Source organism: Aspergillus mulundensis, assembly GCF_003369625.1.
Source record: "Aspergillus mulundensis strain DSM 5745 chromosome Unknown scaffold_17, whole genome shotgun sequence".
NCBI lineage: Eukaryota > Fungi > Ascomycota > Eurotiomycetes > Eurotiales > Aspergillaceae > Aspergillus > Aspergillus mulundensis.
The window spans coordinates 18,184-41,964 of NW_020797905.1; the positions used below are offsets into that span (position 1 = coordinate 18,184).

The 23,781-nt window shown below is 51.4% G+C and overlaps 10 protein-coding genes across 10 annotated transcripts; 5 read left to right on the forward strand and 5 right to left on the reverse strand.

Annotated features, from left to right (window-relative positions):
• Positions 1-504: 504 nt before the first annotated feature.
• On the forward strand, positions 505-1,590 carry DSM5745_10784 (regulator of G-protein signaling domain-containing protein; the record flags this gene model as incomplete). Its single annotated transcript, XM_026752800.1, has 1 exon — positions 505-1,590. One exon carries the CDS (start codon positions 505-507, stop codon positions 1,588-1,590), a length of 1,086 nt encoding a protein of 361 aa, XP_026598438.1.
• Positions 1,591-2,321: 731 nt separating this feature from the next.
• On the reverse strand, positions 2,322-4,262 carry DSM5745_10785 (RUS1 family protein; the record flags this gene model as incomplete). Its single annotated transcript, XM_026752801.1, has 6 exons — positions 2,322-3,278; positions 3,363-3,703; positions 3,768-3,831; positions 3,880-3,892; positions 3,944-4,053; positions 4,110-4,262. The coding sequence occupies 6 exons, from the start codon at positions 4,260-4,262 to the stop codon at positions 2,322-2,324; spliced, it is 1,638 nt and encodes a 545-aa protein (XP_026598439.1).
• A 750-nt stretch (positions 4,263-5,012) lies between these two features.
• DSM5745_10786 (alpha-ketoglutarate dehydrogenase subunit KGD4) lies at positions 5,013-5,428 on the reverse strand (the record flags this gene model as incomplete). The annotated part of the gene is made up of 2 exons (XM_026752802.1): positions 5,013-5,299; positions 5,353-5,428. 2 exons carry the CDS (start codon positions 5,426-5,428, stop codon positions 5,013-5,015), a joined length of 363 nt encoding a protein of 120 aa, XP_026598440.1.
• A 982-nt stretch (positions 5,429-6,410) lies between these two features.
• Positions 6,411-7,282, forward strand: DSM5745_10787 (mediator of RNA polymerase II transcription subunit 18; the record flags this gene model as incomplete). Its single annotated transcript, XM_026752803.1, has 2 exons — positions 6,411-6,886; positions 6,958-7,282. 2 exons carry the CDS (start codon positions 6,411-6,413, stop codon positions 7,280-7,282), a joined length of 801 nt encoding a protein of 266 aa, XP_026598441.1.
• A 682-nt stretch (positions 7,283-7,964) lies between these two features.
• Positions 7,965-9,854, forward strand: DSM5745_10788 (putative DNA 3'-phosphatase Tpp1; the record flags this gene model as incomplete). Its single annotated transcript, XM_026752804.1, has 8 exons — positions 7,965-8,075; positions 8,130-8,242; positions 8,297-8,596; positions 8,644-8,771; positions 8,836-8,975; positions 9,028-9,088; positions 9,158-9,438; positions 9,690-9,854. The coding sequence occupies 8 exons, from the start codon at positions 7,965-7,967 to the stop codon at positions 9,852-9,854; spliced, it is 1,299 nt and encodes a 432-aa protein (XP_026598442.1).
• A 1,544-nt stretch (positions 9,855-11,398) lies between these two features.
• On the reverse strand, positions 11,399-12,978 carry DSM5745_10789 (uncharacterized protein; the record flags this gene model as incomplete). Its single annotated transcript, XM_026752805.1, has 2 exons — positions 11,399-12,582; positions 12,678-12,978. The coding sequence occupies 2 exons, from the start codon at positions 12,976-12,978 to the stop codon at positions 11,399-11,401; spliced, it is 1,485 nt and encodes a 494-aa protein (XP_026598443.1).
• Positions 12,979-15,198: 2,220 nt separating this feature from the next.
• Positions 15,199-16,467, forward strand: DSM5745_10790 (M20 family metallopeptidase; the record flags this gene model as incomplete). The annotated part of the gene is made up of 1 exon (XM_026752806.1): positions 15,199-16,467. The coding sequence occupies one exon, from the start codon at positions 15,199-15,201 to the stop codon at positions 16,465-16,467; it is 1,269 nt and encodes a 422-aa protein (XP_026598444.1).
• A 257-nt stretch (positions 16,468-16,724) lies between these two features.
• DSM5745_10791 (glycoside hydrolase family 47 protein) lies at positions 16,725-18,956 on the reverse strand (the record flags this gene model as incomplete). Its single annotated transcript, XM_026752807.1, has 3 exons — positions 16,725-17,707; positions 17,756-18,400; positions 18,458-18,956. The coding sequence occupies 3 exons, from the start codon at positions 18,954-18,956 to the stop codon at positions 16,725-16,727; spliced, it is 2,127 nt and encodes a 708-aa protein (XP_026598445.1).
• A 582-nt stretch (positions 18,957-19,538) lies between these two features.
• Positions 19,539-20,894, reverse strand: rpt4 (proteasome regulatory particle base subunit RPT4; the record flags this gene model as incomplete). Its single annotated transcript, XM_026752808.1, has 4 exons — positions 19,539-19,659; positions 19,718-20,174; positions 20,226-20,612; positions 20,678-20,894. The coding sequence occupies 4 exons, from the start codon at positions 20,892-20,894 to the stop codon at positions 19,539-19,541; spliced, it is 1,182 nt and encodes a 393-aa protein (XP_026598446.1).
• A 1,212-nt stretch (positions 20,895-22,106) lies between these two features.
• Positions 22,107-23,605, forward strand: aspf22 (enolase acuN; the record flags this gene model as incomplete). Its single annotated transcript, XM_026752809.1, has 4 exons — positions 22,107-22,230; positions 22,293-22,349; positions 22,415-22,754; positions 22,810-23,605. 4 exons carry the CDS (start codon positions 22,107-22,109, stop codon positions 23,603-23,605), a joined length of 1,317 nt encoding a protein of 438 aa, XP_026598447.1.
• Between the last annotated feature and the right edge of the window lie 176 nt (positions 23,606-23,781).

The following is a 23,781-nucleotide window of genomic DNA, read 5'->3' on the forward strand; positions in this document are numbered from 1 at the left end:
ATCACATCTCCCAGAGTCCCAAGTAGTCCAGTGTTGGTCCACTCTCTCCCTCTGCTCTGACTTCTCATATATGCCTCGCCCACTCTCCCTCCCCTCACCAGTGCTTCTCTCCCTCTCTGTTTGTTGTCATCAATAGCCTTCTTTATTATTCTTATCTTTCTTTTCTCCTGCTTTAGCTGTATAACCTTTGGGATGCGCTTATCCCACCAATGATCCATCTCTCACGGCATTGCTCTCTTTCTCACTAACCGCCCGCCTTATCCTCCAGTCCTCGTCGCTTCGATTTCGATTCGAATCATCACAAGGCCCAAGTCACACATCTTCGCCTCCTTCTCGGCTTCTCGCATTTGAATCCTGAATCCAGAATACCAGCACGTCGACGTGTCTTTCCCTCTCAACACTTCCGGCGAGACAGGCTCACACTCCCTTGTCTCGGGTAAAGGGCAGAGTGCAATAATTTCACTCTTAAAATATATTCAAACAAGGGGACGACCGCTAAGCGCGATGCTGAAGAAGTCTATACACCCCCCTCTACTCTTCTGGCACAGCACCCCTACTTCCACACCGGAACTCTCTCCGACCTCGTCCTCATCGGATAGCGAGTCGGACGAGGACATGGACCCTGCTGGTTCACGCCCGCTAAGTCTGGCTATTCCTCAGGGCACTTTCTGTCCCATGCGACCGACTCTCGATGAGGTGCTCGCGAATACAGCACCTGCTCCTTATACCCTCGGTGCCTTCATGGCCTACCTTTCACAGAATCACTGCCTCGAGACGTTGGAGTTCACATTGGATGCAAAGCGGTACCGGGAAACATATGAAGAACTTAGTCGCCAATTAGGAGAGTTTCCGATTGAGGCTGATTGCTCAGAGAGCCGACATCTGCGTATGCTCTGGCAACGACTCTTGTCTGCATATATTCTCCCCGGGTCCCCGCGTGAAATCAATGTCTCGAGTGAGGTCCGTGATGATATCCTTCAACATGCCAACGCGTCTATTCCTCCACCCCCCTCGATGCTCGACGCGGCGGTTAAACTGGTTCATGATTTGATGGAGGAATCGATCTTCATGCCGTTCCTGAACGCCCACTCATCCTCCGCCCACGTTTTCCCACTCTCGGAACCTCTGTTTTCCCACGATGACAGCGGTGTCACGATCGTATCCAACCCGAGTCTCGACGAGCACGCGGTCAAACGAGTTCGATCGAAAGGTGGACGCCTTTCGCCCCGGCAGTCGAGGGAATTAGGATCCCCGATCTCTACAAGCCCGCCTTCCAGCCTCTCCCGCTCGAGCTTCTCCCTCAACGCTGTCTCTTCTCTCGGTAAATCCTCTCACCGATCGTCCACCCAGCCGTCCAGTACAAGTGGTGAATCCGCGCCAGCCGGTTTGTCCGACGACTCCGGCAGTTTGCAGTCGAGTACTGGGGAGCCAATGACCCCCCCGACGACACCTCCTTCTAGCGAGCCGAGCATGCAGGCTAGCAGTCCTAAGAACCGTGTCGACAACCCTTGGAAGAAAATGGGTATGAAGCTCGGCTTCAAAAAACGGGGCGGCGGCAGTCAAAGCATGCGATTTCCCCACGATGAATGACTAGACGCTGTCTTACGCTTTTCTGGCCTTATCACCACATCTTCGCTTCAAAATTCTCCAACTTATAGAACGTTACGACCGATTTCGTACCACGACCCCCTACCCATGATTTCTCTTTGGTCCTGAAAAAGGACCATGTCTGAACCGATACGAATGGACGGCATAACGCACGGGCATTTTCACACGGAAGCATTTTTATCAGGCGTTATTCTCAGCGAGTGAGCGAGCATTCGGTTTTGCAAAAGAATAGATAGACGGTCCACATGGAATGGGAGGCATTTTGCCTGGCGTTGGTTTTTCAGTTTTGTTTCAAAAGATGGTCGATTCGATCCATTTGATGCATCGTGCATGGCAGGCAAAATCCATGACACCGGCCTTGAATCCTCATGTCACCTGAAGGCGGGTCTTGATTGCATTTGTTTCTATACCTAGCATACACCATTCTTCTGTGTGTTTTAAACGACATGACCTGGCATTGGCATTGGCATGGCATTTATTGGTATAATTGTCTAGATACCCAATGTGTGATTACTGCAGCACTATAACTTCTACCTTTCTTGTTCAATTCGTAGCGTCTCCCTTCAAGTATTAAACTTCGTCACATACCATGTGGTGTCTGGACATGCAAGAAGTACGACCAATAAGATCGTGTCTTCGCCCATCTAACATTCCATCGCCCTCTCCTGGTTTCAAACCCTATGGATGTACCTTGCGACACACTGAGAAGAGCATCAGGAAAGAGAAGAGACAACCACTCTCCCCACAACCCTCGTCTCCAATGCAGAGCCACCGCCCTCACCATCACCATTAACTTCCCACCCGGTCTCCCTCAGAGAGTCAATATACGCCTGGAACCGACCATGGCCGTTTAAGTAGTCCAGTGTGCGGGAGACAACTTGTAGGACATGGTCCACCTGTACTGGGGTTGGGTTATCGTCACCAGAGACCGGTGTCGAGATCGAGGTCGAGGCGGAGGTTAAGGATAAAATCTTTGCGGCGAGGAGGGCGTGCATCCATGCCTTAAGTTGCGGGTTGGTTTTGGGGTCTGAATCTGAGCGATCAGTGTCGGCGGTGGGATTGCGTTGTTTGAGGATGACAGTAGCTGATATGTTGGTAGAAGCCGGCGTAAGGGAAAGGATATACGCCTCCCCTTCAAAGAGAGCCGTTATTTCTCGTAGTGGGAGGTTCGTCTTCAGCGAGTTGGGCCCTCGACTGGTAGTATGAGATGACTGGGAGAAGAACTGCCGTACTGAGACGCCAATCTCGCATGATCCCAGTACTTGTGGTTGCTCTGCTGATGAGGAAGAAAAGGAAGGGTACCACTTCAGCGCACTGCCAGCATCGAAGATCCGTTCTTGCTTGGCGACTTGGGCTGGGGTTAGGGGTTTTACTTGTCTCCCTATATGCTTTTGCTGCAAGGACCGCTCATCTTGATGGTTAGGGTTTGAGACAAAGTCCGCGAAGTCAGGGTCTGAGGAGAGCAGTGACGAAAAGATGATGTTGGCTCGCTGTCTATTCAGCGTCGTCATTTGGACGGACCGAACGGCAGCGTAGTTGAGGGATAAGTGCATGGTTAGCAGGAGTATAAGGGTAAGCCATGTTGCCGTGAAGCCAGTGATATGGGAGACGACGAGGGACCCGACGAGCATCCCAATGAGTGAAATGACTGTTTCCTGGGAGGAGTCTTTCTATGTATCCGCCAAGAAGCAACCATTAACTGTTTTTGCTCAGCAGCGTCTGATACCGATTCACCTTGAAGGCTGGGGACATACCGCATTAACCTCCGCCAGATTCCCCCACAGCGCAAAATGCGCACCCAGACTGGCCTTCGAGCTTCCTCCGGCAACACCACAAAGCGCTCTCAACACACCGGCGGCACTAAGGACAGTCACCCTACACAGACCAGCCGGTATCATCGGCGAAAGACAGTCGAGCACCATGGCGAGATCGTTGAAGATGTCCGCCGCAAAGCGGTACATTTTGCATTCCGGCTCTAAGGCTGTTCCCACACGGTGGGCGAAGAGAATGGTCGCGATCCGGCCGGACGTATCTTGCAGGATGTGCAGGAGGAGAGCGGATGTTGGTGATGCGTCTGCGTTGCCGACTCCGACGCCTGGATGGGTGGGTGATTTAGCTGGGCTTCATGCAGTGCGTATGAACATGGGCACTGTGCTGACCTTGCAGTACTGCTCGGGATGCTAGAAGGCCGGCGATGGAACTACTAAATGCTTGGAGAGAGTCCTTGGGGATGAGTAATGCATGGTGCATGCATGGCAGAGTTCAGCTTACGAATATTTGATATCTGGCTGTATTAGTACCGCGAATGCACATCAGAACGACTTGAGAGACTCACGGGGTATAGTCGTCGCTAACACTGGTCGGATACCCAGCAGGAAGAAAAACATTGACCAGGAAGCTCCGCAACGAGCTCAGAGACCATGATGTTGAAGGAGACGAAGTATGCTAATATCTCGTCAGTCCGAGTTCGTCGCGCAAAGAATCAATCATCTGAGACGTACTGCTATATCTAGACGGCCTGTGGTACCCTTCTCCGATCCAATTGTAAGGGGCGTGACGTCTGACGACGGTAAGGAGTAGATATAGGTCAATGTTGGCTTGTTAAGCTTGTTGACCTCAGTGAAGGTAATCGTTCTCTCGCTGGCAGGAGCCATACTCATGACCTTGATATATGCATGCGGCAGTCGAACAAAATTTGTTCATAAATACATGCCCACGTGTCCTCGAGGTACCAATGGGACAAACGAACTTTGAGGACCTGCCAGGTGGTTGGTGATGTTAACGCGAAGCTCCGCGGCGCTTAGGCACAGATGAGCATTGATGATTGGGCGGACGCACGTGGGCGCGAGTAAGCATGTAACTTGCAATTAAGCTCCGGAATAGATATCCTGGCATCCATACGGTACTATGAGATTCGAATCGGCGCATTCTGATGACAAATGTCAATTGCATGTCTCCTATATGCCTACGTATGGAACGAGCTGTGAGTGGTTCAGTCAAACATCAATTGCTGACCTAGAAATTGACATGAATGTGAGACTAGCTCCATTCCAGACTTTTTAAAGCCATCTATGACCTTGATAACCTGATATCAAAAAGAAATATCCCGCATAATGCGCGCCAGAAAAGTAAAATAACCGCTAAGCACGAAGACTAGCAAACCACCTGCGCCGTAAACACAAAGTTCGGTAGTAATGAACGCGCAAGCCACGGTCAAGCCGGGCCTGGATGTAGCACTGAGGCGCGCATTCGCTGGGAATGGGTTTCAGCCTTCAGTATCTTTCGTGGTCGCGAAGCGACCATGGTCCGTGTAGCGGCCCCCTCGCATCTCAGGCGTGCCACTTGTCCACGGTCTCGTTTTGGTCATCATCGTTGAATCATTCCGTCAAAGATAATTCGCAGAATCAAACATATAGACTGGCACCGCCAGTCTCAATGGCTTCAATCTCAGCCTCAGTGTAGGGGGTACGGTGGAAGCGACTGGGAAGCTCGGCGCGGTCGAAGAACTCGCCCTGCTTGGGTTGGACGGGACCGAGAGCAGCTCCGGGGGTGCGACCGACGGAGCCCTGGGTGAAGGACGCACGGCCAAGGGGACCGTGTTGTTGGGCTTTGGCCCGGTAGGCGGCGAAAGAGTCGGGAAGGACACCGGTGGGGGAGGCCGGGTGAGGACGGGGAGTGTGGTCAACGGAATCTATCGCAGGTTAGCGGCTGCTACCGTCACGATAGTTTTGCCAGAGTACATACGAGGAACAGAGCGCTTGCCGACAAAGCGAATGAGAGGGGTGCGGACAGCATTTCGGAGAGCAATGGTGGCACGCATTTTGAATGTAGTTGGATTGAAAAGTTGGATTAACCGGATTGATGTGGAATTTGACTCGAGAGCGGTAGAGAGATTGATATGGATAAAGGCAGAAGCAATTGTTATATTTACAGCAGATAGAAGGGGGGTGAAGGCGAGAGACAGTGGACGAGGAAGCGTGAGAGGGGATGTAGAGGAAAAGAGGAGCGGAAGCGAGGGAGGAGAGGGCTTGATAAGTTCGAGCAGGTGCGCTATCAGCCTGGTGGTGTGATAATCCGCGGTACTAATACTTTACACAGCTGCGTAACGCGAGTACCGGTCTAGGTGGGGTGGGACTCGGGGTGCAGAGCAATTCTCAGTCTGGAGTCTGTATCCGATCATACGCCCTTCTCCAACTGCTCAAAGGAAACTCATTCGACGCGTCTTAGCGACCTTACCCAAGTTGCATCACCGGTGAGGAGGCAAAGTGGAGGATCGATCATCGCTGCTACATTTGCTTTTCACCCCGCATCTCTCCTCGCTTTCCCCCCTTTGAAAAGTTGAATCCCGGTTGCTCTCCAGGTTCATACTCCAGGCTCAGAGACGCCAGGGCCCTCCGCTCCATCTCCGACGACCCAATATCACACGTGACTCTCCGAGAGCTCCGCCGAAACGGTAACGAAACGGCGAAGCTTGGAGGAGTTGCTGGCAGGGATTGCCTAAAGTCCGAAACCAGTCACACCATCTTGCAGGGTGCATAGTTGGAGTTCCTGCGATAAGATCAAAGGTCCAGTCAGCACACATCAATCTGACCATTTTCGGATCCGAGATCGAATCATATCCGTCTAAAATCCGGCACCCTCAAACCCTTCTAAAGTCCAACTGCGCTTGACTCGGAATCCGTGGAAAATAGTCTCCGTCCCGGCTTTTCCCGCTCGGTTTTCCACCCCGACCGACATCGCCCTCTACGATCTCGCGACCGTCATTGGATCCGAGCCGGCCTGGCTGGTTATTGCTTCCCAACATGCACGAGCTCTTGCTATTTGCCTCGGTTTCCTCGCACCAACATCATGAGTTGTTGCAGCAGCTTACTGGCCTGACAGCCATGCAACCCCGCCACTCCCTAGAACGGCGTTTGATCTTCAAGGCAACTAGGAAGCCTGGTCTAGCCAATACGCGCGGCGGCGCTAGTCAGGGCGCTGACATCGTACGTCTCAATAAGATGCTCAACGGGCAAATGTTCTATACACAGGTTGTCGGTCCTGTTTCAGAGGCAGATTTCGATGGAAAGTCCTCATCGTCTGAAAGCCAAGATGCCTCCATGTCTGGGACAGATGAAGTTGCAGGCAGCTCTTACGATTATGACAGCCAGCCGTGGAAGCTCGAATTCAGGGACATTCCAGAAGCCGGCATTCGGTCAACCATCACGGCTCGGTTGGCGGCCAGTGCTGCTCTACCGAAGGGAGACGTTGTGCCTTCCATGAATGCCTGGGGTTATAGGTTAGTGCCTCGTTTATGGCCAGTTATATGGCTAGCAAATTGTGGCATGTGTTCATTAACAACCCTATCAGTTTTGTAACCGAGTATGTGGTGGAAGGAGACGTGTTTATTCATAACGACATCGTAATCTTCCTGCATCGTGTTCTACAATATTCGGTTCATCCTGGCCAGGAACCACATGAACCCCGGCGACAGCTTCCCTCGTTCCGAGAACTCTCGCCCTTGGAAAGAACTGGAAGTTATATCCTCCAGGCTGCCATCACAGTCCAGGATGGCGGTAATCAAGAGCTGATGAGGACGGCCTCTCAGCATTTATTCGGGCTTCGAGAGCAGCTCAAGTCGGCGGTCCGTCTCGAGCATGCTGATCGGTTGTCTTTAGACACTCGTGCCAAGTAACGATATCTGCGTTTTATTATACCCCGGGGCATGTCTCCATGTAGATGATAGAAAAGTATTTAATTCAAAGTCATTTATTATCTCCTGATGACAGTAGTGCTTGCATTTTGGGGAATCGCGCTTGCTCTCTACTCCATTATAAAGTACTTTGGTAGAGCATGTGACTTCGTGACCAAATCGCGCGTCGCGTTCTCTACTCTGTACCTGGAGTCAATCTATCTGAGTTGCTTCTCAGCACATCCTGAGATCTTGGATTCCATCAACTTCGAAGTCTAACACTGACTACGCTCCTCTTTATCCTCCTCATCACGTTAAAATTATAAATTCTTCCCCCTCTCATCCATAGCCCTAACCGGCAATCGTCTTTGGTATTATTCTCCAGTCGCCACTGAACTTGGCATTAACACTTCTTTCCTAGGATATACCTGCGGCTTCCTATCCTGCGATTTTGATTCTTCAATCTATTTTTTCAGATGGCCGGGGAAGGAGCTCTGAAGCGGGCAGCGTCACCCAAAGCAATCTCACCACCTCCTCTCAGAAGGAAAGTTGATTCTACGCTGAAAAGTGAGTACGGCTTATCATACCTGGCTCCTTCACTGGTATTGTCTGCTAAATTTATAAAGAGACGGTTGCAACCTCGTTCTTTACGCCTGCTTCACAAAAGAAGACTGAGCCTACCAGCATGTCATGGAGAGTAGTCAACAACACGTTGATAGTGGGAAAGTTTGCGTCAAGCTCAGGCGAAGTTCCAAGGCAAAACTCTAGCAGACCGAAGATAGCTGCTTTTGACTTCGTGAGCTCCCTTTGTCAGCTTCCTGAGTGTGTCAGTACCACTGACTACCCCTAGGACTCCACCTTAGTAGCGACAGCTTCGGGGAATACATTCCCCAAGGGCCCTACTGACTGGAAATGGTGGCACCAATGTGTTCCTTCAAAACTTCAAAAACTCAACGCAGACGGGTAGGTGGAAGCCTCATCACATCGTCAACTGGGTACTTTATTGACAGTCTTTAGTTACCGTGTCACCATCATATCGAACCAAAAGGCAATCAGCCTTAAAAAAGATAAGAAAGGAAATGACTCGAAGAGCTTCACCAACTTCAAAGAGAGGGTCTCGGCCGTGATGAGACAGCTCAATATTCCATTGAGTGTATATGCCGCTACTGAGGACGACGAGTATAGAAAGCCCAGGGCGGGAATGTGGAGAGAGTTCATTGACGACTACGATCTTGATATAACCGGATATGATTCTTCTGAATCAATATTCGTCGGAGATGCTGCTGGGCGACCAACAGACCACTCTGCGGTTGATCGGTATGTCATATTCCTGAAGGTTAGCGGTTCTGGCTAACAGCATCAAGCGGGTTTGCGAGTAACGCTCACATACCGTTCCAGACGCCGGAAGAGTTCTTCCTGGGTGCTGCACCTGAGCCGCTTGTTGAGTCGTTTGATCCCTCTGTATACCTGCAAAATGATCCTGTTGATGATGGTGAGGCTACGAATTTACGAGCTGCTGGTTCATGTGAATGCTGATAGCAATGTCTGGGCACCAGTTTCGCCGCCGTTTTTGAGGAAACGTCCTTTGGAGCTTGTGATTCTCTGTGGCAGCCCGGGTGCTGGGAAATCTACATTTTTCTGGGACTACCTCAAACCACTTGACTATGAGCGCGTGAATCAGGACATTCTGAAATCTGTACATTCCTAATTTTCCGAGATAATTATGCGAATAGCTGACGAGAAACCAGAGGCCGAAATGTATCAAAGTGGCCAAAGAACACCTTGCAGCCAGAAGGTCGGTTGTTGTAGGTACGTATAGACAGACAGGCCGTTCGAGCCTTCTGCAACCTTCAATCCTTCTCCTGCTCTCCAGTTCAGTCCTTGCCGACAATGGAAAGCCCTTGCATCTTGTCCAACTTGAAGCAACAAGCACTGCGCAGCGGATATTGGATATTATTCCCAACACAACTGCCCATGAACGTAATGCTGACTCGTTACTTGTCTCGCCTGCAGATAATACAAATGCCGATCAAGTCACTAGAGCGCATTGGATAGAGGTCGCAAAGGAATTCAACGTGCCGATTCGCTGTGTTTACTTTTCTGCGTCGCCGGCGCTTTGCAAACATAATAATGCAGTCCGTGCCGCGAATACAAGCCTTGTGAGTTGACCCTTAATCTTGTCTCTACCTTTTTCTTGCATCCGTCAAACAAGGTACTGTGCAGTGCTGCCTTGAGACTTGTGTTCTGAGCTACTTCATGTACCTCATACCGCCGATCCACTCCATACATCATGGTACATAACTAATATGCATCTACTTACTAAACTACCCGCGTCTGCCAATTAAGCCACTGCCAATTAAGCCACCGCCACCGTCCTAGAAAAGCCAATACTAACAGAGGCCTCAAACAGAATCCCGAATCACGCATCCTCGTTCCCGGCATTGCCTTCGGTGACTTCCTGAAACGCTTCCAAGAGCCGACTCTTACCGAAGGGTTCCAGGATATTATTCGAGTAGACTTTCGGTTCCGCGGAGACGACGAGGCGAAGAACTTGTGGAAGCAGTACTGGATATAAGGTACGACTAGAAAGTGCATATATTGTACACTCTGGTCATAAAGCTCCGATTGGACACGCCAGAGTGCGCCGCGCAGCTACCGGCGTGGGATAGAGTTTCGCTTATTTAAATACTGTGTCATTAATACACTGCCTATGTTCGATGCTGTCTCTCGTACACCCTGTGAAACTAGAGAGGACATGAGGGTGGTCTTGCCCAGGGAGGACCAACGAAGTGAAGTTGTGATCTGAGCGCGGTTTACCGGCTATATTCGAGAGCGTTTTGGCAACACTTGTTCACTTCGTATACCTACATAGCTATCCATCAATGCTTACTTAACTCTAATCTATGGGTAGCAAACCCCAGCTCCTGTCTTCCAGCTCCCCACCTCGGTACATACATAGTAGGCTCCGACTAGTAACCAGTTTATGCGGACGCCACGCAGCCAAAATACCCTCTGTACAACGTTGCGCAGCCCGGGTGCCGGGCCTCTTCCCGCCTGCATCGATCCTACGCAAGCTGTAGTCTAGCTGTAGCGTAGCCGTATCTATATTTGTGCGTAGGAACTTTCAGTTCGAGCCATGGCCTCTTTCTGGTTGTGCTCTGCAGCTTTGCAATATGGAACAAGCTAACCGCCCGCAGAACAGCTCTTTATCGGATCCTAGGCTTCGTCCCTAGTGGTTAGATACCTCCGACCTTTCTTGTGTCCCCTGCGTCAGGGCTCCCAGGTACTGCAGCTATGTACCAAGTAGAGGCTGGTATTTGGAGACTATTGGGTTTCATCCTAAGGATCTCCTGCAAGGGTCTAGTTATCTATTTGCTCTGCCGCCAATCCCCTTCTAGGCCCTGGTCTGAAGAAATATGAGTTGGGAAATGTCAAGGTAATTCATGTTCATTATAGAAATAAATATGCTTGTTATATACATCCGTGCTTGTGAGATGGAACGGCACCAAGAGGTACAGGCGCCACAAGGTCTCGTCCACTTAATAGTTATCCACAGTCCCTTTCGTTCCGTTAGAGTATCATGGCAGGGATAAGAGACAATACACAACCCTTGCAACCGTCCTGTTCCCACCACTTTTCTAACCCTTAGACAGAGGCTGGTCGTTTTCGCTGCTTTCCGATTCATGAACGATATACAGGTGTAAAAGACAGAATTGATCACAACGCGCAACGGCACCACAGAACGATGCAGGAAGATCATCATCGTGTAATCATGTAGTATGGTAAGACACAAAGGGAATGGTATCAAGTTTCATTAAGGAATGGACTGCACCTGGCGAGTCAGTAGTCGCCGGCGCATCGGGGTCGTCAATCATTATTCGATCACAGATCATAGCGTAAAGAATAGGACATGCGTTGGCTGTATAAATCGCACGGGCGTAAACATAAAATGGGACAGTAAGCATTAGTCATCACGCTCGCTCGTTAGCATTTGAGAGGCGCGGGCAAGAATCAGATGTTGTACATCCATGCCTCTCAACTTGTTCTGTTTTTGTCGAAAGATACTCCATAGAAGTGGGGACATTGGCGATTTTGATATCGTCGGAGGCGAGCAGATACCTAGGCTCGAGAAACCAGGTCGTGGAAGAACCTAAAAAAGTTCCGTTTTAATGACCGATCACGACATCGCCCAGTCGCCGGCGCGATCTTCATAGGCCCGACTATCTCGCCGTCACCCAATTCGGGAAACTTCTTATCATGCAGTGTTGGAATCTTGACCTGTTCGCATGGATCGCGGTGGGAGTCTATCGTGCTCAAAATCGGCCCATTCAGCGCCTCGAGCTGGGCGAGCATTGCTTCGTAGTGCCGCTTCCACTCGCGGTTAATCGAATCCCACTTTTTCTGCGTCAACTGGTAGATATTTGAAGTAATGCCGTAGTGCTCTCCAGTCCGAACCAGGTGTTTAGTAAAATTGCATTGTGCTAGGTCCCACTGGCTTCGCAATTGCCGGAACGAATCGATATCGTACACTTCAGGGACGTATGGCTCTGGCTGAATATTGAAATTCGCATGGCCCAATTCAATCGCCCATTCGTCCTTTGGATCTGAGAGGGTCAGTGGAGGCACTTCTCCAGAAACGGTTCGGATCGTGCTAGCTCGTGGGCGGTTGAAAGAAGCAATTGATGGCTTGGTGGACAGTGGCGGCGACGGGAGGTTGACTAATCGATCCCTAAGTGCATTTGGATCTGGACTGGCATTTGAGACATCGGCAACAGAAGGCGATTGTAACGGGGACTGCATTATAGAAATGGGGTACTCAAGGTCGTCGCCCATGAACGGCGGGAGCAAAGGAGTGGTTGCTTGCGGAGCAGACTCGTCGTGGTCTTGCCGGTTTGCTTTGGTGATATCAATTGGCTGCACTCCAGACTCGCTGAGACGCTCCTCAAAAATCGTCCTTGCGGGCGAAGGAGGAATTTGGGTGGACTCAACCCAGCTCACCGGGACTGCTGTAGTTGGGCTGGCAGCGAATACAGACGCAGAAGAATTGGCCCGAGACCGCAATTGCGGTGAGAATGATTCTCCATCTGTACCGTCGGATCCTCGTTTGGACTTCCAACGGTTTGAGATGGTGGATATCCGCGAGCCAATGCGGGAAAGACCGTTTGCAGAGGCATTTTCGGACCGTCTCTTTTTGGGGGAGTGCGTCATATCCATCCCAGCATCGGTGAAGCTGTACTCGTCGCAAGTACTGACTGTGGATAGGTATGAGTCTTCAGGGACAGACAACCCTTGATCAAAGTGTTCTGCATGTCCATTGTTAGTCGGAGATTTTTATGACGTTCAAGGTTCCGCGAGAGTAAACAAAAGCAGAACGAGGCTGGGGACAAGGGCAGCATACGGAAATATTCCTCCTCGAGATCCCTCGCCTGCGACCCGTAAGGCTCCTCTTCTTTTACACCAGTCAAGGGGTTGCGACAAGTGATATCCATCGAATTTCCATGGCCAGGAGACGAGACCAGTGACGACGCGGAGCTGGAGAAACGCGTATGGCCCTTGGCGGAAAACAAAGAAACCGCGGGTGAGACTGGGGTGGATGCGGTCAATGGAGATTGGGGAGGCTGGCGAGACGGAGGCGTAAGATCGCCAATGGTGTCGATGCTCTCGCGCCGTTTGGCTTCGAGAAGCTGCGAGAGCTTCATGTCGAGGTGTGGATATAGAGTATTTTACTCGCGTCTCCTTGGTCGATCTAGATCTGGATCCTGATTTTGGCGTATTTTTAGAGTTCAAATGGTCGATCAGCAAGGCGTTGCTCACGTGCGGCAGCTGTAGGGCAAATCAAGACAGATTCAGGGAAGCAGAGACATGTCGAGGATGCAAGTAGAGTGAGTCAATAAGGTAGGAAGACGGTAGCGAGAGAGCGGGGATGTGAGAGTTAGGGGACAATGTATATGGAGAGGATGGAGCTGTGACTCTTGATACGCAAGTACCGTAGAAAGAGCAGAAAGATGTGGCGGTCTAAAAGCAACGAGGTTGAAGAAGAAACTGCGAGAGCTGCGGGCAGGAAGCGGCAGGCGTGAAAATAATATGGAAAGATGGCGATTATTATTATTGCCTGGAGAAGAAACTGCCAGTGCCCAGTGCCAGTGCTCAGGTCAGGAAGCAATCAGATGCAGAGTGTAGGGCAGCAGTGGGCAGAAGCCGGCAAAACGTGGAGCGCGCTGGTCGTTGGCCGACGGCGACAACTGGCGGGCAGTGACAGCGCAGAGACTCTTTCAGTGATGCTGGGGGTTGATTCCTGAGCGTTCAAGGGTAGAGATCCTGAGGGCCGGGAGTGTGATACACAAAATGAAGATTATTATTATTATCGCGAAGACTCTGCCGTCGAAAAATCTCAGGCGAGAAGAGAGGATGGATCAGGCCAGGGCAGAGCCCACCGTCCAGTCGTGACCGTCCCAGGGTTCCGTTTGAAGGCTTTTGTTGCCACGACTGGCCGACTCTTGCTCTTAAGGTTGGTTACTCAGTAGTCTCACGAAAGCTTAAGCTCTGGACAGTAGACTAGAGCTTCAGTGCCTTCTATATTATTCATGGGCCTCCATCTCTACACTTTAGCGTCCAGTGGTCTCAAAAACAATAACGCTGCACATCGCAATTCTGACACATCTTGAAACTCAACCGATCAGCCCTCGGCCTAAAAAGACTCTGAGCCCACTCCCCCAGCAAAAGAATCTGGCACTAAAATCGCCTAGACTCCGACCGACTCGACTACTGATTCAACTCGTCGGGTTTCTCGTCGGCGCCGTGCGACCCATCAGGACAAGGAAGTCACGTCCAAAAATACCAAGAGCTATCAAGTCAACCACAGACAGTCGAGAGTCTGAGACAATGGCATCCTACACAGTGCATATATGTCCGAACGAACTGGTCCAATCTTCAATTGACCTCCCACTGGTAGGTCCATACTCCATAACGACCGCCATCGCGGAATGCGAGTGGCTCAGTGGAGTTGGACGCAGAACGGCAATTCCAAAATACTGGTGCCGACGTCAAACCCACATGGGCAGCAGCACAACGGCAATATAATTCGCCTCATGCTTCTGGCGGAAACTTCGAAGTTCGAACCAAGGAACCATGGGAATCCAAAGGCGAGGCCCTGACAGCCACAAAAACGGCCGGCAGATCCTGCTTCCAGAATCCCTGTCCCCGTCCGTGGATAACAGAGGCCAAGCCGAGAACGCGTGCTCGCGTTGGTGCCCTTTTTCAGGGCCGACCAGTGGCTCTTTGGCCTTTACAGTCCGGCTTCGCAGCTGGTGTCTTGCATTTCTGGCTAATAATCTGAGGGCCGACGACGGTTGTGAGACCGCCGCTTTGCTCTCAACTGGCCGGGGAATTGAGCACAAGGGTAGCTGTGCGGTAAAATACCCTCCTCGGTCAGGGCAAGTCGCCCAATAGAAGATGATGCTATAGATACGCAACATGACCACAATGACGACGCTGGAGCCTCGGGGAGAATTGTCTGCCGGGGACCTCTTCCGTGCGTCATTTTGGTGCTGCACTTTGTGCTTCTGTGGCCGCCGTAGCTCCCGTGGGCGGTGTCATTCTGCTGGTTTAATGCCATTGGCGGTAGTCCCGAATGACATCAATTGCGAACCGAAGACCAGAGGATGATCAAATATCCATGGTTAGAAATCTAGACAGTCAATGAATTGGTGAGAAGGACATGATTTCCCGTATGTCTATTGTCTACTTCCTGTACTTTGGTCTATTCTTAGAATGATGATCCTCGGCCGGCCGTTGTCGCGTTTGTGGATCGTCCCCGCATCACGACATTACGGCCGTACTACTCCAACTTCACCCCCACCTTAAGATACAGCCTTTGACCACCAATTGACCTAAGGAATGCTCATACCGCAAAAGCAGCAATGAAGCCCTCCCTCCTCACCGTTCTGGCTTTGACCAGCGTCGCCACTGCAACACCAGAGCAACAATCCCCGCTCGCCTCGCATGCGGAACGCTCAGAGTCTTTCATCAATGACTCCCCGTTTCTGTCCCTCCACCGAGACCTCGTCTCGATCCCCTCCGTTTCAGGGAACGAATCAGCCGTTGGCGAATTTCTGTCCTCGTTTCTCGAGTCTCACAATTTCAATGTGATCAAACAACCTGTTCCTGGGCGTACGTCCCGGTTCAACGTCTTCGCTTATCCATCTTCCGCCTCCTCCAAACCATCAATCCTTCTCACCAGCCACATCGACACCGTGCCCCCGTTTATTCCATACTCGGTGCAGAACGATGATGACAGCGGAGACATTGTGATTTTTGGCCGTGGTTGCGACGACGCGAAGGGTAGTGTCGCAGCACAAGTCTTCGCGGCCTTGGAGACACTCCACGACAATCCCTCTGCGCCTCTAGCCCTGCTCTTTGTCGTTGACGAAGAAGTTGGCGGCGCGGGCATGCGTGCTTTCTCGACAAACACGACCCTCAATCCTTCCCCAGATGCACCCTCCCCTCTGATTGATGTCTACAAGACAATCATATTCGGCGAACCAACCGACCTCGCCCTCGTCTCTGGACACAAAGGCATGCTCTCCTTCCATGTCCACGTCATCGGCAAGTCCTCGCACTCTGGGTACCCATGGCTCGGCGAGAGCGCACTGAGCACCATCCTCCCCGCGCTCTCGGTCATCGACAAACTCGGCGATACCCCCGTCGAAAAGGGCGGGCTTCCCTCGAGTAAGAAGTACGGCCGCACGACAGTGAACATCGGCCGCGTTGAAGCCGGCGTAGCCGCAAATGTCGTTCCCGCAGCAGCAGATGCGGATGTTGCTGTTCGCCTTGCTGCCGGGTCCCCGGAGGACGCAATGGAGATTGTGCTTGCGGCTGTTGCCAACGCAACGGGGGACAACCCTCATGTTGCTGTGGAGTTTGCCGAAGGACCCAACGGTGGCGTTGGTGGATATGCGCCTCAAGATCTTGACACGGATGTGTCTGGGTTTGAGATTACGACCGTCAACTACGGCACCGATGTGCCGAACCTGAAGATCTTCAAGAAAAATGATGTGAAGAGGTATCTTTACGGCCCTGGAAATATCCATGTTGCCCATGGAGATCATGAATCCATTACGGTTGCGCAGCTGGAGGAGGCTGTTAAAGGCTACAAAAAACTGATTGATGCTGCGTTGGAGCGGGTCTAATCTCTTTGCCCAAAGTCCATTTTGTATATTGAAGCACCAAGTTGGGTCCACAGGTACAGACCTAATCATCGCACTGTTCATACATTTCTAGTCATACTTCATGATTATACAATACAGGCCAGCCTAGAACATACATAGAAAGCATTGAAACAAAACTCCAGAATGCATTCCAGTCTACAGAAACAACGACAGACGACAGTAGCCACCAGCCAGTTGAAGGTATATATAGACAAACATAGGAAGAAGACGAACAGTACTCACACAGGTACAGATCCAGGTACCCTCTCACTCCTCGTCCAACCCGTAGTCAACTCCCCAGTAGGCTTAAACTTCGGGATCGGATGCGCCTCGGTGTTGAACACATTGTCCTCGAGTGAGATGAAATCACGGTCCGAAAAGAGCAGGTAAAAGTACTTCAGCGTTTCGGACATCCAGAAGCTCTCCATGTTATCGCGATGAGTCGGCGGGACGGTGTTCACGTTCGACAACGAGGTAAAGCTGACGATGCGGTATGTCGTTGCGTCGCCGGACTCGGTCTCGTAGTGAGACGACTTCTCGATGATTGCGGTGTGCTTTATAAAGGACTTGAACATCTCCCATCCCCAGTGGCGGTATGTTTCGTCGCCTGTGATGCGGTACATGTAAAGGAGCGACTCAATGGTTTCCGGACGCTGGAGGTTGTGTCTGTCCTGGGTGCGGATAATGATGTCACCGCGCCAGGAATCGGGGTCTGATTTTGAGTCTGCGAGAGGGTACAGCGCTTGAGATTTGAGCGGGAGGTCCTTGTCCGCGGGCTTCTTGTTTGAGTTGCCCACAGCTAGCGTGGAGTCGGGGTAACGCTCTAGCTCTGAGATGTACGGGGTGTCGATATCGAAGTAGGTGATTTCTGGGGCAAGTCCGGTGCGAGTCGCCAGGTATGTCGCCCAGCAGGTTTTCATGAGCTCTTTGGCGAGAAGAATTTCCTCGTCCTTGCGGCGGGTCCAGTTGGGAGACTTTTTGGCTTCGGAGAGGGAGATGCCTTCTGTGGCCCCAAGAGCGATTGTTCCTGGGAGGAAGCAGGCGAGATGATCCATTTTGGGGACCAGAGGACCATCAAGTCCAGCCTGTCGCTCGCCCAGAATCGTCAATTTGGCGTTCTTTGAATACGTGATGAGGTGTTTGCGGATTCCTATGAGGGCCTCGTCCCACATGTCTTTGTAGATCTCCTCTGACGTTTGAAGGTATTGCTTAAGAAGATACTCTGAAGATTATTAGCAATGACCTGATTGGGCGGCTTCAAGTCTCGTACCATAATAGGAGTCGCCTCTACTACCAAGGCGGATGTTAGCTCCCCTAAAGGTGCCCGTATCTGGGTAAATATAGATAGGGAGAAGGCCGTCTGGGGCTTGATTGGCTTCAACCACTTGCATTACCTTCTCCACAATGCGCCAGTACTCAGCCTCTCCTGTCAGCTTGGCCAGGTACTTGAACTCCAGTTGCACTGAAGTGGCTTCGGCCGTAGACGAAGCGCCGCGGTCTGAATGCGACGGAATACCAGTAGAGGTATTGAGGTTAACACTGGCATAAGGGATACCAGTTTCCGAATCGAAAGCACCCAGAAGTCTCTCCGCGAGATCGGTAGCCTTTTCAATATATAGATCCTCACCCGGGGACCCGACGTCGTCGTCAAAAATGGGGGCCAGGTTCGGATACTCTGTCGAGAGATAGTGGGCGGAAAGAAGGCCACCGAGCATGCGTATCGTCGTTTCAAAGGTGTTCACGTCATGGTCCTGGTCATATTGCAGCGAGTTGTGTATCCATGTTCGCGCATGCTGTACACGGGACGTCAAGTTCATGATCATCAAAGTGTCCAGCGCATCCACAATTTGCCACCCCATTCCACCCTTAACCATGTTCTTGCCTTTCTTAGTGACCGGATTATACTCATCGAAGCCTTCCAGCGATATACGTCAGTAATCAATCGGCCCGAAAAGGCACCATATCAACATACCCCAGGCATACTGTTCATAGCCATCCCAGCTGACAATGAAGGCATTTCGGACCTTCTCCCGTCGCGCGTCCCAATCGACATTCCTCAACGGAGTGCCGTCATAAGGCTGTTCCGAGTCCAGGCTCTGCACCCACCTCCATAGCTCCTCCCCTTTGACTGTATCAGGCGTCCAAGGAGACCGGTAGGTATCACTGGGCCCAGTGACGAGATACCACAGACTGAACAGACCAAGTGCAAGAAGTATGCCTTGGAAAACCCTCCTCCGTCTAAATCTTGGACCTGTACGCCGCGGCGCAAAGTATGGTTTGTCCTTGTACATGGGTAGACTGCGGTCGCCGGAAAAGAAATTATTCAAGTTGTTCGTAACCCCAGTCGGTTGAGAGAACCCGTAACCCCCTAGACCGTTGGTCCCGGGGCTGCGACTGGCCTGCCAGTACTTTTCCGAAGGGGAGCGCGAGGTAGGATATGAGGGGCTGCCGTGTGTGTTGGGGAAAGACATGGCCGGCCCGTCTGCTCAAGCACTGAGTATGGGCCTCGCAAACACCGTGGTAGCGATGGATGTACTTGCTAAGCGTTCGGCATAGGTAGTGGTGAATCAGTGTGCTACTGTTGCGCTACGGTGACCGTGTTTTGGGCAATTGTCACAATCGAGACCTCTAGCCTGGAATCGTAATGTTAGCTTCTTCGGAGCTGTCGAAATATTGCTCGTGGAGCGCAATAAGGTGGTAGTACGAACCCTGGTGCCGTGTAAAATCTGTTGCGGAAGTGTGCTTGTTTGTTCAGCTTGCTTGCACGTTCGCCACGAAAGAAAAACCCTTTAGTATGATAGTAAATATATAGTTGTTCTGCAGGGATTGTTTTGGATTGGTGATCATTGTAGGAGTGGCCACTTGTTGCGGTTTCAGTCCGCACACATTTCTATTGGCTGATCAGCGCAAGCAACCGCCTTGGCTGGAATTATAGACCGGCCGAAGAGTTGCTCAGAATACGGAAATCTTCTCAGTATGTATACTAAAGCATTCGCTCAAACGAAGCTAATTGCGCAGGGTTCTGTAAATGACATGCTATCTGCGTGACTAGTCTACAGCTTCTGGTATTCGAGCTTGCCTTCCAGCTTCTTCGCCTCTGCCACCTTCCTAACGGCCCTGTTGAAGTCATCCTGATTGATCGCTTCTCGGTAGTCCTTGATGGCAAAAAGACCACTGTTTCAATGTTAGCTATGAAACGAGCGGGTCGGAAAAAAATAAGGATATGACGTACGCTTCTGTGACAACATTACGGAGATCAGCTCCGTTCAGACCATCGCTCATCTTCACAACACTCTCGAAATCAATGTCGCCTTCCAGTTGCACACCGCTGGAGTGGATCTTCAAAATCTCAAGACGACCGACCTCGTTAGGCAAGGGAATCTCGATCTTTCGGTCTAGACGACCAGCACGCAGCAGGGCCGGGTCGAGCGTGTCGGGTCGGTTTGTAGCCATGATAATCTTTGTCTTTCCCAGGTAGTCGAAACCGTCCAGCTGGTTGAGGAGCTCCATCAATGTTCGCTGAATTTCTCGATCTGCGGAGGTACCTTCGGAGAATCGTCGGCCACCGATAGCATCAATCTCGTCCATGAAGATAATGCAAGGCTCGTGTTCCTTGGCATACCCAAACATCTCTCTGATTAACCGTGCGGATTCACCAATGTACTTGTCGACAATAGCGGATGAGACAACTAGATCGTGTTAGCGGAGCACTACTTCGAACGCCACAAAAATAAACTCACCTTTTAGGAAGTTGGTCTCCATAGAGCTTGCTACGGCACGTGCCAAGAGCGTCTTTCCGGTTCCAGGGGGTCCGTAAAGCAATACGCCCTTAGGCGGTTTGATACCCACCCGTTGGAATAGCTCAGGGTTCTTCAGCGGCAACTCGATGACTTCACGTAGCTCGCGAATCTGGTCGTTCAGACCACCAATACCAGCAAAGTTGATCTGTCCAGGGTCCTCCAGAGACATGTTATACACCAACGGGTCAACCTCCCTCGGCAGCATGCGCATGATGGTGAGAGTCGTCATATCGAGGGCAACACGAGTGCCTTGCTTCAATTTCGCCCTATCGACCTTCGAACGGCAACCGACAACGTATCTGGGCCCGGATGAAGCCTTGACAATGACTAGTAAGGTCAACCGCTGTCACGTGAAACACAACAAAAGAGTCCATTAATTGCGGAAGACGTACATCGTTCCTCATCAAGCTGCTTCAGTACCTCTCCGATGATCTGACCGACACTTTGCAGAGCCTTGATATTCTCTTCCGATATATCAAACTCCCTCTGCAAGTCTTTAATGCCCATCCGCAGCGCCTTCAGCTTGGCCTCCCATTCCCGGAGATCCAGGAGGCTCCGCTTGTACTCCTCCAGCGCCTGCTCCCTCTCGGGATCAACAGCACCGTTCATGGTTAATCGAAGATCAAAGATATATAACCAGTAAAGAGCGCAGTCGAGATAGTCGCACTATGTTGGATAGAGGAGATGTCTTGACGGTAGGGGAGTGTTGAGGCGATGACGGAGATGCTGATAGAAGGGTGTCTGGACTTAGCTCTCAAGCTCACCCGAGCTACCAGGCACTCGATCACATGACAAGATATGCTGCCTTTCTTTTCAGGCAGTAAGCCAGGTCAGACTATAAGCGCAGTAACTGTTATCCGGCAGCTCTCAGGCATTCAGGTGTCTGCTTTAATCCGGCTTCATTTTCGTGCCTCATAAAGTCATTACGCAACAAAGTTGCCGAATTGCGGGCAATGGTATTCTAGGGACCGCGAGGTCAAGGTTACAAACATGTTCGTCTACACGCACGGAGCAGAAGAGTATCGCATTTGGATATGAGTTGCCACTCTAAAGCGTGCTTCTCTGCCGTCTGTCTCCGTATTGCGGAACGGAGATCTAGACTACGGCATCGTAGCGCTTCGGAGGCATAGGTCAAGTATGCAACAAACTCACGGTAACCCCGGCGTCTACACCAAGCAATGATGAATTGGTACTCACGAGCATCCTGTCACCCGCCTCGCGCCGAGGGTGTACGGGAGATCTCGCTGTAGAGCGTCAGCGAAGCCTCCTGAGCCAACAAACAGGCGGTCGTTGCCCCACCACCGCCTTGGAAAGACTCGGAGGCAGACACCTGCGTAGAATACAAGAACCAGCTGATTCCAGCCCAATTGTTGTTTCTCAGTACGCCCCCTTGCTGTTGTTGTTTTACTCCTTCGGCTGTCCAAAGTCTGGTAAGTTCCGTTTCTTTTCATCCGCCTAAAGTCCTCTAAACTCTTCTACAACCCCACCATCCACAAGCTTAAGCTTGACCCCTCCTCCCCATCGAACTACATAGCATTGTCATCACTACTAGACCGGCATTGACATATCGGTATGCCCCTCCACATTATGACCTTTCTGAGTATGAGTCCATGGGGTCTCGATCCATCAACTATTGACCGGATGACTCCATCCCTCAACTGTTGGCATCATTCTTTTTGGGCCATCGGTGAACCACCCCCGCCTGCTAAACCGCTCCCAGCAACTCTTTGCCTCCTCCCCGTCTATTAAATTGTTGACGTCTCCGTCTTGCAAAATTTTTCCTCCTTCTCTTTTCTGACTCTATCATCCTAGTTTATCAAGATGCCTATCTCTAAGATCCACGCCCGCTCCGTCTACGACTCTCGTGGTAACCCCACCGTTGAGGTTGACGTTGTCACTGAGACCGGTCTCCACCGTGCAATTGTTCCTTCTGGAGCTTCCACTGGTGTGTAGTCTTTCCAGGATGCGCTGATTGAAGGAAAATAACGTTGCTGACTACGATTGCAGGTCAGCACGAGGCTCACGAGCTCCGTGATGGCGACAAGTCCAAATGGCTCGGCAAGGGTATGTTTGAAAGCACTCATATTATGTATGATATGAAGAAGGGCTCTAATAATAATCTTCAATAGGCGTCCTGACTGCCGTCAAGAACGTCAACGAGATCATTGCCCCCGCCGTCATCAAGGAGAACCTCGACGTTAAGGAGCAGTCCAAGGTTGACGAGTTCCTCAACAAGCTCGACGGAACTGCCAACAAGAGCAACCTTGGTGCCAACGCCATCCTCGGTGTCAGTCTGGCCATTGCCAAGGCTGGTGCTGCTGAGAAGGGTGTCCCTCTCTACGCTCACATCTCCGACTTGGCTGGAACCAAGAAGCCCTACGTCCTTCCCGTCCCCTTCCAGAACGTCCTCAACGGTGGTTCCCACGCCGGTGGTCGCCTGGCTTTCCAGGAGTTCATGATTGTTCCTGAGTGAGTGTCTCATGCAGGATGTTTGTCACTTCTCGAATATACTAACGTATACCAGCGCTGCTTCCTCTTTCTCCGAGGGTCTCCGCCAGGGTGCTGAGGTCTACCACAAGCTCAAGGCTCTTGCCAAGAAGAAGTACGGCCAGTCTGCAGGTAACGTCGGTGACGAGGGTGGTGTTGCCCCCGATATTCAGACCGCCGAGGAAGCTCTCGATCTCATTACCGAGGCCATTGAGCAGGCCGGTTACACTGGCAAGATTAACATTGCCATGGACGTTGCCTCCAGCGAGTTCTACAAGGCCGAGGAGAAGAAATACGATCTCGACTTCAAGAACCCTGAGAGCGACCCCTCCAAGTGGCTCACCTACGAGCAGCTTGCCGACCTTTACAAGTCTCTTGCTGCCAAGTACCCTATTGTCAGTATCGAAGACCCCTTCGCTGAGGACGACTGGGAGGCCTGGAGCTACTTCTACAAGACCTCTGACTTCCAGATCGTTGGTGATGACCTGACTGTCACCAACCCCCTCCGTATCAAGAAGGCCATTGAGCTTAAGTCCTGCAACGCCCTTCTCCTCAAGGTCAACCAGATCGGTACCCTGACTGAGTCCATCCAGGCCGCTAAGGACTCCTACGCCGACGGCTGGGGTGTCATGGTTTCCCACCGTTCGGGTGAGACCGAGGACGTCACCATTGCCGACATCTCTGTCGGTCTTCGCTCTGGACAGATCAAGACTGGTGCTCCTGCCCGGTCCGAGCGTCTGGCCAAGCTCAACCAGATCCTCCGTATTGAAGAGGAGCTCGGCGAGAACGCCATTTACGCCGGATCCAACTTCCGCAAGTCTGTCAACCTGTAAATTCAGCTATGAAACCAACTTTCCCAATAAAGCAATTATCGGTTGGGCTCCCGAACTGGCATGGCTCGAGTCTCTGGATGCTTGACCTCATTTGCTCGAACGGCATAACTAAGCTGTCTCGACAAGTCGCCGGGGAGGGACAGTTATGATGACGAATCTACTAGCCAGTTACATGA